Source organism: Macrosteles quadrilineatus, unplaced genomic scaffold, assembly GCF_028750875.1.
Source record: "Macrosteles quadrilineatus isolate MER2022 unplaced genomic scaffold, UCM_ALF_1.0 Scaffold_7__1_contigs__length_78375512, whole genome shotgun sequence".
Classification (NCBI taxonomy): domain Eukaryota; kingdom Metazoa; phylum Arthropoda; class Insecta; order Hemiptera; family Cicadellidae; genus Macrosteles; species Macrosteles quadrilineatus.
In genome coordinates, this window is record NW_026542600.1 from 21,912,603 (window position 1) to 21,928,612 (window position 16,010).

Below are 16,010 nucleotides of genomic sequence, written 5' to 3' on the forward strand. Positions count from 1 at the left end.
CGACTGTGTACGTGCCCGTAACAACGCGTGCTTTAATTTTACATCACAGTAAGAGAGTCAGCGACCTGCCAGGCAACCAGCTACCTTCCCTGCACCACTGTGTTTGAATCTTAAATCAACAGACAAAACCTTGACTCTGTAAGTTAACTTTGAAATACAATATTGAAACACAAAATCAAAACTTAAAAAATAATAAAACCCTCTTTACAATTTAATAGCATACTTTTCTTGCAGCATCATCTTTAAAAAACCTTATCATCTGCCATTTAACTAAAATAAATAAAAAGTTATATTTCCCTTAAAATATAGCCTACTTAGGTACTTAAAGTATACTAAACATCAATTGCCAAATCAGCTTGATTAACTATCAAGAAGGTATAAGTGACGTCACAGACAACTTAATCCGAATTTCCAATTCCAACACACTAGTTTTACACATCCCCACCAACTCTATAAACACATCAGCAAACTTGCCACTAAGACAGACCGACAAGTGACCTGCACTTGAAACCTTAGCAACCCTGACCTAGGCACTCTGCCTACCTACAATAAACATATGCCTACATTGACATGACACTTGATTGTCAGTTGATCAAGCACAACTATTAACAGAAAGCCATTTTATTTTATTAACAGATTTTAATCTTAACTGAACCTTAGGAACCAGTCAAACCTCCAGCTAAACTGCATCCCTTTGCATCTGCACAATACTTAATCAGTACAGTTTCCTTTTAATACAATATTTTCTTTAAAAATAAACTCTGTAAGAGAGAACAAACCATGAGCCATATAAATCCATCAGAAAATGAAGCCAAAGCACTATGGCAAGTAATAAATAATAATAACCAACAAACAACACCCCGATTCAGCGTAATTGTGAAGGAGAAATAATAGACAATCCACAAAAAATAGCCACTTGTTTCACACTTTTGGTTCCACATTTAGAAATTTCGTGAAACCTGTTATTTTTTTACTTCTCATGATGGCAAATGTCTGCAATAATGACTTGGATAATGTTATTCGTTAATTCACCATAAAAAATGAAATATTTGTGCAAAACTGTTAACTTTAAGAAAAATTAGACATCAAGACAAATACTTTACAAATATTATTTAGTAAATCATTGAATACAAAGGAAGTTATCACAGGCTTAACTTACCATGTTATTTGTGGAACTTCTCATCTTGGGCTTGAGTATTTGTAAAAAGTTGAGAAGTTACTAAATAACTCGAAACTTGAATATTTTAAAGCTCCTAGAAATGAAATTTATTTAATGACTAAAACAATGATACACCATACTTTAGTATGACATAATCTCTTGTAGTTTTATACTGCTTCAACGTGTGATGAGTTTTCTTCTTTGAATCATTCTTATAGTGGCCTTAATTGGTATTTTATCAGGTCCCAAGCTTACATAATCTGCAGTAATCTATAGCTAAATGTTTTTCCAAAGGATTGAGAAAAAGTTAATAAATAATTATTTTAAAACTAAAAAAAAAAAAAAAAATCAATAAGACTGAAACTGCCAGGCTTTGGTGAAAGCAGTTGTGAAAAGTGACAGCATGTAAATAGTTGTTCAAACCCTTCCTCCACAATGTGTGGATCTTGTGCTCGAAGTCAGCTGATTTTATGGCTGTAAAATCATCATTGTCCTGTAAAACCTATACTTCTAGCACCAATTTAAGCTTTGGTGGAAGTTGAAAAATGCCGTTTTTACAGTGTGGATATAATTTCAATTTGTTTGTTTGCATGATTGATTTGAGTGGCTATTTTCAGAAACTACTCTACAACGGAATTTGAAATTGAAGGACCCCATCTTTTCTTCGGAGAAAGTCTTTTTTACATTGGGAACATAGTCGACTATCTGCTTAGTAATGATTTCCTGAACATCCTGACTAGAATAACTGGAGCTACTTATGCAGTGTTTGGACGTAAGTTGATTTTAAACTTAATTGAATTGAGTGATAGAAATTACAAATCAAAGAAATTATTTTTATAAGATAAAGTAATTCAATAAATTATTGGCTAGGGAACGAATAATGATTTTATTCTACTGTTTGTTTGAATAGTGCTGAAAGTCTTTTTGTTCTGCTCCATCAGTTATCTGTTAAAGTCTTATTTTCAGACAGGTTTTGATGTTACTCGTACCTTGTTTGTATACTGTAGAATCTTGGTCTGCAATATCTTTGAATCAGCTGATGATTCGGATGGCTTTCAGGCCTTACCTTACAGCAATCCATTTAAAACATCAGTCAATATCTTTGCCAATTCAACGATACAATCATCTTTCAAGTTTGTTTTAATTATGTAGGCTACATACAAGTGCTTTGCTTTATTTAATCAACAATTTATAAATGTTAAAAAAGAAAACAGTAACAGTGACTTAAACCCTGAGTGGGGTGTTTTTTCGAGGATGCATATTAGACTTGCAAATTTATTTTTTTTATTGAAGCCTGTGGAAAAGTTAAGTTATATTTTTATAGTTATAATGGAACCTGTATCCTGAAAACTGGCCCTCTTTCTATCTGGGAACTGGCCAATGGTTAAGGCCCGGGCCATTTCCAGGTAGACCAAGGCCCCACTAGAAAAACAGGCCATGACGTCACACTTGTGGGTAGATTCCCATATCCCATATGTTTTTCGTAAATAAGCTGGCTGTTTACGTCTGGCAACTTTAGTACAACTATCCACTACTGAGACATGGTGTTGTGCAGCCTGCACTGCAGCATGGCCTGTTTTTCTAGTGGGGCCTTGGGTAGACGGAGGGGCGGTCAGGAGCCAGTTTTATGATACAGATTATAGTCTTATTGTAAAGTTTTTTTTCTTAATGTAATTATATGAAGAATAAAGGAGACTTCTTTGGTACAAGAAACACAAAACTATACACAAAAAGTGAAATATTACACTCTAAATGGCATTATTTTTAAACAAGGCAGTTTTGATTTTGGAAGAAATTTGACTTCTAATGATATCTGTGTCAGTGGTATAATTATTAATGGACCTGGAGACATCTCTCCAAGTCCCAACTATAACCTATTGTATGTAAGCCTACTATTATAACAAAAATCCTTAAAATGCCTTATGCTATATTTTACATCCTTGTTTTTGCAGCATATGTTCCACCATCTGCAATGGTTGAGGTGCAGAGGTGGAAGCAAGGGAATTATACCCTTCTATGTGACAATGATATAGAAAGAGATCAAACTTCTATTGAAGTGACAGTTGTCTTTCATCTGAAGAAGGACCTTATCAATTCCTATGAAGAAAACGGACTGGTTACACGGACAAGAAAATACCCAAAAGTAGGCAACTATTATAAGATGTGTGTCTTTTGAATGGCCAGGTCCCCTTAGCAACTCCAAATTACAAACAAATTGTTTGTAGAAATTTCTTGTGTAAATTTTTTCCGTCTAAAATTTAAATGAAATTTCATATATTGACAAGAATGAGTTAAGTCAGGTGATCAAGTATTTTCCCTTACATGGTAAGGGAAAAGCAAATTATATTAAGTTAATTTTTATAACCAAACAGCTTGAACAAATTGCTTACTATTAGGGGTCTGCGGTACAGAAAATTTAAGGTCGGTACGGTTCGGTACGGTACAATATTTTGTACCTCGGTTCTCGGTACAAAATCGGTACAGTACGCGGCTACCCGTATTTTTGCGGTTTTCTGCTCAGAACTGTATTCAAACCATTATTTTAAACTTTAATACATGACATTACTATGAAAATGGATAGTATCCTACATTCATGGTTTTTTAACAACAATTACTGTACCACACATTATTAAAACAAAACCTTTTACTACTGCGAGGATTGTGTCAATAAAAATCACAGTTAAGCTAAAGGCTTTACCTATTTTACTCTGAGATACTTTGAATAGCCATGATAAAAGTGGTTTTAAAAATAGGATAAGAATTTTTAGGAATAAACATGTTCGAAACATTTATTGACAAGATAATTTCACACAACTGGTAAATTATTTCCAACCAACACAATGTCTAGTTGTTTTTTAAATTTTTTAAAACATATAAAAGCATTTAGTATGATGACAGTGTAGTTGCCAGCTGTTCACAGCAGACGACAATGAAAAACTGGAGGTTATGATGAAGTAATGGCAAAGAGCATCTTTTTTTATCAGCTTCAAAACTAGTTATAAGATGGATACAACTCTTGCAAAGTTTTTTTCTGAAACTAAAATTTGGATTATCACAGAGTAAGATTATTGTCTTACTTAATTTACAAAGTGTCTTACAAAGTTAACATCCACAATATCAATCATATCAATCATTAGTTTATCTCAGGCTCAATCCAATTTTCTTAGTATATTTTAAAGCTCTTCCAAAGAATCAAAAGACCCAGACCTAGACGTAATTATTTAGGATGGCCTATATAAATTGATTAGGTTACAACGAGGGTGGCAAAATCACTAACTAGTTCATAAGATTTAGATCGCATAAAGTACCGTCAACACAATAAAAAAATACAGGAACCTAAAAAAACATTTAATCCTTAAACAGCCACATCTAACAATATAAGACAAGATACAGAACATGCAATGACATAATTAGAGACCGAGTAGGCTTGAATAACGGAAAAAAGTTATGCAAACAACAACAACTTTGCTTGTGGTTTCCTCAATAGAAAGATAAAATATCTATAACAAATATTTTAACTTATAAAATAAGATTGTAGATTAGTTACAAGTTTAATATGTAGTCATAAACAGTTTTATGGCAGTAGGCAATGACCAGCGGCAAATTTAACATTCACGAAAATACTGACTGAGTTAGAGATCATTTAACAGTCATCATAAAACTATTATTTTTATGATAAAATAGAATTGGGAAAAGTAGTAAAGAAATAAAAGTGATAAAACTCAACAGTTCTTGGAAGTACTTGAATACAACAATTATTGTCCTGATAAAATGTTAATGGATATCGGACTGCTAATGGGTTTTTTATTGCATCATCACCCAAGTAATAAATTATAAAGATCGTAAACAAACATCTGATAAGACTTTTATGTGCTCGGAACCAACTGTCATTGACTAAGATAGTAAACTGAAAGTAATTTATTATTATAATAGGCTGTACCGAACCGAATTTGTACCATGTAAAATGCTGAACCGAACCGATGGCGGTAATTAAGCTTGTACCGTACCGTACTGACTTTTTCGTTGCACCGCAGACCCCTACTTACTATCTGTTTCTTGTTTCTTCCAATTCCTAAAATTTCCTCCTATTTTTTTTTTTATCAAAATTCATTCCAGGAGAAGTTGAATTCAACTTTCACTAGTTAGGACAAGAATATAATTTACAAGAGATGGTAAAGACCCTATTACGTTTAAAAAAAAGTGTAGCCTTTAGATTAATGTGTATAATGTAAAATGGGATAAATATGTACATAAGTAATCATCTGTTTGCAGAAAAAGTTATACAATTTCTGCCATAACATGTGATTGGGAGTGATACAAAATCAAAATTATTTGAGAATGGCACTTTTTATCAAGGATGACTTGCTATTAAAAGTCTTGTTACTGAGATCCCAAGCTTTAATTTAAATTTTCTAAACAATTTCTTACAATGATTAAACATGTCGGCTTGAGTTCCAACTAAATACACGGAATTTTCCAGCTTACAGACAGTGAAAAGAACTCAAAGATTCGCACTAAGATTCAGAGGATGCTGGCTGACCACGAATGGAAGAGTAATCGTTACCCACCAAGGAAGAGAGTTAAATTCGAGAAATTGGTAATTTGAAAATTTTCTTTTGAATGTCTCTTTCTTTTTTTTTTAATTTTCTTTCTTTTTCTTTTAAATTTCTTAAATTTCTGTAACATTTTCTGTCATTCTTAGCCTTTGGTTCTTCTTAATTGTAAATTAAGCTTTAGAATTGGCAAATTCAAGTTTGCAAACAGAGGTGCCATTCTATTTTTTGGCTTGAATTAAGCATGAAATTTCAGTACTATTCACTCTTTTGTAAGGGTTACATATTACGAGTTAGCCAACATCATAACGCTTTATTCATCCAAACTAATGCTATTGGTTTAGTGTTTCTGTACCAAGTAAAAACAAATTTAACTGTATAATAATAACTTAATAACTAGGCTACCAGTAACCAAAGACATTTTTCAGGTTTATTTGTTTAAAGATCACTAAGATCTGAAACATATCTACATGTTAGACTAAGTAGCTGTAAACATACCTTTTTTTTTAATATCATTAAAGAGTTGCAAGATGTTACCTAGTATTTGTCATTAAGAAATTAGGTTTGTCCTTTATGAAACGTAGCTATTTACACCTTTTGTATATAGGAGGTACCCAAACTCATTGTACTTTCCATGACAAGTTATAAGAGTGTTGTTTTATTTGCTTTTTCATCTTAATTAGTTAGTTCAATTGACTCCCCCCTAGGTGACATTGTGGTATACACAAAGGAAAAGTGACTAACACTAAAGACAGAGTGACCAGTACTCACCCAACCTTTCACTGGCTTATAGGCCTCTGCCCTGGCCAACTGACCCCTTTCCTACCCAAGGAAGCCTACATATTAGGCCCATACTATACGGACGCTAAATGCGTCGCTTTAACGCCAAGGTTAGGGATAGACACACTGCCAAAATTACACAAACATTGCGGACCATGACACTGGCGTTGTGTTGTGGCTGTGTTTAGATAGTTTAGCTCAACATTCGTGAGTGGATAGTTGCGTTGTCCTCGACTGTTGTGAATGTCTATTTTGCCTCATATCTATAAATTAAATTGCTTGCTGCTGTTAGCCTGGTGCCATGCATGGCAAAAGTGTAAAACCTAGCGATAATTAATTAATTATATAGTTTATAAATACAAAATAACTGTGACTTTAAATTATACATAATGTACACTGTGAACAAAACAAGTTTTGTTTTCAAACATTAAATTTAGGCTAACTCGTTTATTAAATTTACAAATTTTAGAGTAAATATTGACATCACTTGGAGTAACTGATAATACTTGCAGCCTATTCTTTCTTAGGTAACATTAGAATGAAATCAGATTTTAGGTAACCTCGGTCTTATACAAACAACGACAACGACTTTTCCGCGAAACAGTTGAACGCAACTGCCTCTGCCTGTTTTACACAACTGTTTAGTTGGATAACGCACACGTTTGGCCAGCCCACAACCAAACCAAACAGTTTTTCAGTTTTTAACTGAGCGTTGCGTTAGCAGTCGTGCAGCTGTGAACAACGACAACTCCCTGAAACAGTTTTCGACAACTGCCAGTTCTCCACAACCGTTTAGTTGTGCAACCTCTGTCGCCACAACCGTTGTCAAACAACCATTTGCGTTTTCGTCCCACCTCTAGCCAAGGTTCAACGCATAATTAGTTTAGATTGTATGTACGCAAAATGTGTCAAAGTTGTCAGTTTTTTCAACATAGCCAACAACATAGTTTTCAACATAGAAATTCATCGTCACAGAATTTCAACTGACAACAAAATGAGGAGGAATTCGGGGGTAAAAATAGCTTAGGGGCATTCCCGGGATGAGGTGCGTGAAGTGTAGAGCCGGACACGACTGCCGACACCCATGATGCATATTTATATTAAGAAAAACTACTAAGTGCAGAGGAAAACTCCGCAAGCGCCCGCTTGAGGGTCAACAAAACAAAATGGCTGCATGTTCCTTTTTTTATAGTTTTGGAAGGTGAATCAGACTATATTGACTCTCTTGTTTTGTTCACTTCATGTTTATTTGCTGTAACTAATTTTAACAACATCAACGGCAAATATATCGTGCAAAAGATTCTCCACCTCCTAACCATAAATATGGGCTTTCGGCAGACCTAGCAAGATGTTTAGTCATTTAATTTACATTTGCGTTTTGCCTTTGGAGTATAGTTGGTTTTGCCTAAACCAAGCAATTTATACCTCTCCGCATTTTCAACAACTTTGTTTAAGTATGTTTTAAGGTCTGTTGACACTTGACAGTAAGAATTGTAAAGTAACTCGCTAGCATAATGATTGTTCGTTGGTTCTGCCATACTGTACGAAGATAAATGCTTCCAAAAATCTCATTAAAAATCTTGACTGTTCGTGTTTTTAGGGAAAGCTCAATTTGAGCAGAGTAATGGAATACTTGCTAAAAATACCTGACTTGAGTACTCGTACACTGCTACTATATACTCACCAAAACTGCTACTGAGTGCAAGGCCCTCAGTGTTTACATAAACACCTTCAGCACGCCTCTTAGCTTGCAAAGTCTGACCAAATAGCATCAAACCAGCTCTCCTAGTCGTCTACCCTCCATTACAATGGTAGCTTCTCTCCAACTCCAAAGTTTTGTCTTTATCTTTTAACTCCTTGCTCAATGTCCCTTCCCACGTGGTTTTTTTTTCAACACCTCTCTTCTTATTCCTGCGGGATACCACTCAAATACCTCTAGCTATGTCTTGTTCTCTCTTCCGCTTGTTATGCACTGATCTCCATTTCCTTCTTTGATCAAAACTTCAATTGGGACTTGATTTGAGTGACAAATCTTATTTTTTATTGTTTCTGTCCACCTTACTCACAATATTCAATATTCCTTTAATTTACACATGATTTCAGCATATTCATTAGTGCATTGTTAACATGTAGTGGCTTTCAACATGTTTAATTTGTTACAGACGAAAAAATTAGCTGCCATAGCCTCTGAAAAGCTACGGAAGATAAATGAGCACCGATCAAAAATGCAAGATGTAAGTTATTGTTCTTTCTTAATAATAAATAAAAAAAAAAAAAAAAACGAGCATCTAACCGGCAGACTATTGAGACTTAGGAAACTCCCATTTACCTGGTTAGATTTTCACTCAAATGTCTCCTTAAAATTGTCAGATTAATTTTCCATTTTAATGACTGAGTACTTGGATTTGCTGCTACACAGGGAAGGTAATAAAGTGTGTTTTGTATTGAAATGTCAATAGCGTATGAAATAAACAAATTTGTTAAATTTGATCATATTAAATCCCTAAACAAGCAAACTATAACAGTTTATCTATTATCCATTTAGAAATAACATGGGAAAATTACAGTTTTTTTTTAATTTTCTTTGTAAATTTAAGATAATTCAGATGTTTCCGAAGCTTGTTGTTGCATTTCCTCAACTTTACGTTTGTACAAGTTAGAATTGTTGGTCCAATGCTCAACCCCCAAGTGAATGGAGGACTGCACCTACTTATGGTCAGTGGGTCCCTTGGAACTAGTCGGGAGGAATACTGTAACAAATCCACCAACCTTACCCCTATCCGCCACCCAGGGGACATGGTAATGTAAGACAACGTACTGTCTATGTAACTATTAGGCATACAACAATGCTCATTGTATGCCTAAAATGTATACTAAATTATTTGTTTTTTAGCTTAACAAAATAAAAATAGTCTGGAAAGAAATTGGAAAATGTTATGTTTCGGGAGTCAAAAATCAGAAATCCTATTTCTACCCCATAAAACCCAGTTCCCTTAGTCCTATAATGCTGGTCCCAAATGCGTTCAAAAAAATGTAGGTTTACAATTTTGTACCAAATTTAATCAAAATCGGATAGGTTATATTCGAATTTTATTTTATATGAATTTGAACGGATGGTTTTTTGTTGGTCTCTGGGTACTTCAAAACGTAAAAAAGTAGATCGGTACTGGGTCTGGGTCTTATCGTGAGACTCACGGTAATAGCTTATTCCCTATATGGAAAATTTGCTAATGGGGAAATCCCGATTCTTGATTCCTATAAACCTCTGGACCTCAGGGATATCAAGGAACCGTCAGTTCTTGATACTTCGAATTCAATACCAGTTTCAGAATCTCCACCTATTCCGTTGAAATTGTAATCAATCATCTACAATTGCGTTGACGAAATAACCATCTACTCGCGCGATCTACTTACTTAATCTGGTCCTCTTTCTACCAATCGGTGTCGAGGTTACAAGGCACTTCCATCTCTTCCTATCCGCAGTGATTGGTAGAGCCTCTCTAAGGGAGACTCCCCTTTCAGCAGAGCTTCTTCGACTCATGCGATCGTGATTTAAAATTGTGCAAACTTTACATACTTCTATTGCTTTAATACCTTGAGATTCATATTAAAAAATCAACATACGGTCAACTTTTGTAATTTACGTTTAAAGAATCAGTCAGGTGCCAATGGTTCCGGTATCGACAATCGATTTCGGTCATAAACCAGTACCGTTACAGACTTAGATAAGTCACTCTTTAATAGGCACCTTGATTCATGTTTTTTTTTCTTAATGTTGTCAATATTGTTTTTGTATTTGTCTGTTTAGATTGTCTCACAGTTTATTGTGGAGGACAACCAAATGTTGATAACGGCTGGGAAGAATGACTTAGCAAAATTCTACCCGTACATCAGGAAGCCCAACAAAACATCAGAGGAAATCTGTTTCTACGCAGTTAGCGTAACCTATTTCTTGGCTGAATAATTTGTAACAAACAGTCAAAATCAATGAGTGATACCATAGACAACACAAGTAAGATCTGAAGCTTGTTTTACATAAGTCTAGTTCGTGTTGGTGACACTGGGCACTAGTGTTAATAACATTTTGGTTCTAATATATTACGACTTATTTTATAATTTGTGATTTATTTCTGGTTATATCGCCAGGGATATTTGTTACGAGTAGATTGTTTTATTTATGTTTAAATACTAACTTTCAGACCAATAATTAGATAGCATCATTGTTGTGATGGCATTATAAACAAATGTGATGTTTTTACAATTATTAGCCTTTAATAATATTTTATTGTAAAAAGAGATATGAAGGTGAGTTATATTTGTGATGTGGAAAGCGAATAGGGACCTCTTGTCGGGAATTTTCGATTTTGAGTTATATATATATTTGAACTCCTTATTAAATTCTAAATTACTTGGTGCACGTCTCATACATCAACGATTTTTTTTTTTAGTTATAGGACTTTGAAATTTCGTTATGGAAAAGGGTCATTTTGAGAAAAACCGTTTTGAAAATTACAAATACGTATAAAAATAGTTTTTTTCTTTTTTAAGAAACAATTTTGATATCAAAATAAAGCTTACAATGTCCTCTTTGGAGGCTATACCAATTTTTGTCTTAACTCACTGTAGTTTCCATTTAAATAATTGTTTTATCAAAGCATGTCATAAAAATCACCCTTCAGAAAAGGAACCTCTTGTCGGCCCTATGTTATTTCTCCATATCTTACCTCATAAAGGTACCTCTTGTCGGGACCAAAAATTTGTGAGATATTTGTTCTCCGTAAACTGAATTTGTAGATCTATAAATTTCCACTAGAATGCAGGACAATTAATCTTTTGGGCTAAAGTCTGTTTATAAAGTGAAAGATAAGAGGTCCCATTTCACAGACCGTGCAGAGGCTAACAAAATGATTTATTTCGACCTTTTACATCTTCAATTCGATATTTTAACCGATACTGTCCTGTTCTATGTTGAGGTATAACAATCAATAAAACACCAAATTTCGATATTTTCAACCTTAATTACTTATATCGGCCGTACTGAAAATTTTGCATCGCCGACAAGAGGTCCCTTTTCGCTTTCCACATCACATCTAATGAAGTTCCTACTTCTGATATGCTTTGCAAAGTGTATGTGCAAACTAGCAAAATCAGTATTTAATATTATTGTTTTTGTTAATACCATCGTTCATATAAACCAGTATACAAACAACTGTTTGCAAATTAAATAGAGCTTTGGTAAAAAACGTAAATAGCTTATACAAAATACATGACCTTTTGTGGTAAAAAATGGGTTTAGGCCAGTATTTTTAGGATTCTGTGATGGACAGGTTAACAGTAGGCTTATCTTACCTTACAGACAAAAATATTTGAAAACGCTCAAATAAACATATAAACACAACAAAACTTATTAAATACTTTGGTTAAGAAAACAGAATAAAATATAAAATACAAATCAAATTGTTCACAAATGACATGACTAAATGAAACAGAGTGGTATACAAACCATAGACGTTTCGTAACATTTAACTGGCTGCATAGCGTAACATGATCCTGGCTACCAAAACGGCTGGTCTTAGCCTTTTACTAAAGCTACATAGATCACCTCACTATATTCCAGTGATGGTTGAAACCATAAATTTTGAATCTCAAAACCGAAACGGAAATTTAAAAATTCAAATCTCAAATCCCAAAACTGATACGAAAACTTTTTTATTTGCTCAGTCAAGGCTACAAAAAAATTAAGGTGATAATAAAATGTTTATTATCCAATCAAAACTGAAAGAAATTGGACCCAGACCCTGACATACTAATTGTTTGAATATGTGGCTTGTAAAATAAACCTTAGAATCATATATTCACAAACACTAAAATAAATTAAACCTCTTAAACTTACATAAATATAAATATTAGATCTAGATCTATTAAAAACATTCAGTGGTCAATATTTATTTGGTTTAGTTAATACCGATGAGAAACTGTATGGTAAGTAAGCTGTTCCTGTATTAATATTTATGATACCTATTGCAGTTTATACTCTATATTACTTGTTACATCAGTGTTACTGATGATTTGTTTGCTCCTTTTGCAGCCAGCTTGAGTGTAAGAGAAAAAAATGATGCCAAAAAATTTCAGCAATTTCAAAATTAGAATTTCCAAAATCTTTTATTTAGAATATTTTGAATCTTAAAACTTGAAACCGAAACTTTTCCAAAGTTTTTATGGTTTTGAGATTCAGTTTTGACACATCACCACTCTATTTTACACTCATCCTTTTCTCATATTTGTTTAAATACGCACTTAGGTGGCATCCCACCTCAATTAATCGATAATTTAGAATATGATTTATAATATTTCAGCAGTTACAACAAACCAAACATTGATAGATTTGCAAAACTTATGAATTTCTTATTTCTTCTTTAATCATTGTATTGTAAGTATTTTTGTAATTTATGATACCACCAGTGCCTTAAGGCAGTTATATTAAAAGATTTAAAAGACTGTTAGGGTTTAATGATTACACTAGTTAGTTAATAATAGTTCACAAGTGCCAAAATAATTTTTTACCGTGCCACCATTGGTAAAAAATCAAATAGAAAAATGATGCTCAAATTTGTTTACTGAACATCTTATATTCATTGATGTTAGATTTTAAAACTATTAGTTCTTAAAAAATGTTTCTACATCAAACCACAAGAATAACTGTTTCAAGAAAAAAACTGTTAAGTAGCTATACAGTAAAACCTCACTAACTCAACAGTCAACGGCTGACGGAGTGCACGCAAAACATTTGAACATTTAGTCTGAATTGTTGAATATTCAACATTTTTTAAAAAGATTTTTTACTCAAATATGTAAAAATACATGTAAGTACAGTAGTATGTTTATATGTAAAAATTAGTCTGTTATGTGTTAATTATATTAAAACCCATCAAAAATTTCAATGTTCTGGACTGGATAACTAGACAACCCCCAAACTCGACCATCTCTGGGTCCACATATCTTTGAGTTAAAGAGGTTTTTCTGTATGTTAAAATTATTTCTTTGTTACATCAAATAACTGTTTTGAAGTATGTGGCCCGGTTTAAGTTTCTACCCTGTCCACCTATATTATTATTTAGAAGATAGTTTTTGTGTTAAAATTAAGCAAAAAAATTGTTTATGTTTTGTTTTATTGTTATAAAGAGTATGTTTTAGTCACTTGTTTTACTGTTAGTTAATGACAGTATGCTGTAAGTTCCATAGCTATGCTACAGTTACCTATTGTTATTTTTTTAACTCCAATAAACTAAGTGTTCATAAAATAAACTATTGTTCTTGATGTTCCCTGATTTTTTCTCTATTTCTAATCTTTAAGTAGAAATTGATTGTTGAATAGGATATAAAGAAATAATATTCAATGCTCAGTATTTTGAAAAAAACTGTGAGTTCAAATAAGTTTTATGCTAAAATATTTTGAAAAAATGATTTAGTGTCAAATAAGTTGCCTTGACAAATATAAATATAGCATTATAAATCTTGATTAATCATTACTACTGTTAAAAGTTCTTTTTAAAATTTGGCATCAATATGTTTTTATATATTCATTATATTCAATAAGTATTGTAAGACTTTAACGACAAAACAACTAGTCCAGTGAATAGAGGTCTGTTAACTTACAAACGGTCCGGTACTTCTAATTTTTTTTATATGTTGTTTAGGATGGTAAGTAGGTGTTAAAAATGCAAAATAAAAGAATGGGTAAATTTTAGTGATGTGACGAGTTGAGTTGGCGAGTCGAGTTGACTCGAGTCATCTCATTCACAACTCGAGTTGGTACGAACTCGTACGGGGATTGCCGAAGCTACACGAACTCGAAGCGTGACGAGTCCGACTCGCAAAACTTAAACGCTAGTGGCTCACAACCTCAAAGCAAGTCAAGAAACCGAACTCATATGGAGAAAGCCGAACCTTTACGAACTCGGGAATTAACGAGTTGACTCGGTTGACTCGCGAAACGTAAACGCTATTGGCTGAATGCGAGTTGAGCCGACTCGCCAAACTATAACCCTATTGGCTGCGCTGCGAGTCGACCTGAACTCGACCGATGGAAGCCGAAGTTTCATGATGATACCGAGTTGAGTCTGACTCGAGTTGACATAGTCCTGACTCGAGTCAAGAAAATACTCGACTCGTCACACCACTAGTCAATTTGTTTGCTTTTGTGACTTTTAGCTGTAATTCTCAGTTAATAATACCCCACAGCAAACCTGCAGACTAAGCGAATTTCCATCTACTGGGTGGAATTCCACTAAATTATTCCCTCAAAATTGTTAGATTTATTTCCTATTTAAATATCATTAATTTTAATGAGTACTTAGGTTTGCTGCTACAGGAAAGAAAAGGACGCGTTGCAGAAAGTCAACAGTCCCGGAAGGTCAAATAATTTATACCTGTGCCGCTAGGTCAAAAACTACAATGTTTGCAGTGTCTGTAGATCAAAAATCCCAGTAAGTCAAATAGTACAGTCCGAGCTAAAAACGTGGTCTATGTTAAAGCAATTGACTTATTGGGAATTTGACCTAATGCAACAGCAGTTTTAATATAACGAAATAAGATAAAATATAAGTTCAGTTTCGCTGAGTCAACAGTGCCGGAAGGTCAAAAGTATAATCTGTTAAAAACAATGATAGTCCTCTCGACGCATTACTTCAATAATTTCGTGTTTTGGTGTACTTAAAGTTGTGCTAAAATTTTGAAAATTGGCACAGAGCTTCTTGGTTAGTCCTACTCGATGACTATTTTGTTGGAACTTTAAACTATTTACCGATCTCATTAATAAAAATTGATATGTATGGTGAAATAGTTTTAAATCGTGATTTCTAACATGGAAAAGTTAGCATGCGAGATTTTTTGTTGTTTTTGGATTAGAGAGGTTTCGTCTGTGGCAAAGTTGTAGCCAAAAGTGTGATGCGTAAAATATATTTTTTTTTGAATTTTTACAATCAGTGGTTCAATAGATAACTTGGGTTGAAGAGGACGGCAAATTTAGCATTTTGCAACGCATGGAAATAACTGCATCGTTATGAGTGGACTTTTAATTTACAGTTCTAAGAACAAGAAAAAGATGAATATACAGATCACCAGTACATTCATGTTATTTATAAAACATCTTTCTGTATTACCAGCTTACATTTTTCACTTATAAGAATACATCATAAACAGGATGTTAAAAATAGCGGGGAGATACTTTACCTAGTAATTCCTTGGGTCAAAATAAACCGAAAATCAAGGATAACATTTTTTCCGAAATCGTTTCGTTAACCAGATATCCACCATTTTGTATTTTTTACATACAAATATTTATCTTTGCACTTTTCCAACCGATGTTTATGAAACTTGGTATGTATGTTAAGGTAGGAGAGACCCATGTTATAAAAAAGATTCATCTCGATTCACCCTAAAATTTCAAAATTTTACACTTAACTACAATATAATACACTTTACTACACCACAATATTTACGTATCTCCATAAATCTTT

General features: G+C 33.4%; 1 protein-coding gene across 2 annotated transcripts in view; it reads left to right on the forward strand.

Annotated features, from left to right (window-relative positions):
• The window catches only part of LOC128997986 (prolyl 3-hydroxylase sudestada1-like), a 91,454-nt gene extending 77,666 nt beyond the window's left edge, over positions 1-13,788 (forward strand). For both annotated transcript variants that reach the window (XM_054423874.1, XM_054423875.1), the window contains 5 exons: positions 1,777-1,931; positions 3,112-3,302; positions 5,640-5,756; positions 8,655-8,726; positions 10,301-13,788. In XM_054423874.1, the coding sequence (XP_054279849.1) occupies positions 1,777-1,931; positions 3,112-3,302; positions 5,640-5,756; positions 8,655-8,726; positions 10,301-10,456 (691 nt within the window). In that variant the 3' untranslated portion in view covers positions 10,457-13,788. The remainder of the gene's footprint in view (positions 1-1,776; positions 1,932-3,111; positions 3,303-5,639; positions 5,757-8,654; positions 8,727-10,300) is intronic.
• The last annotated feature ends 2,222 nt before the right edge of the window (positions 13,789-16,010 follow it).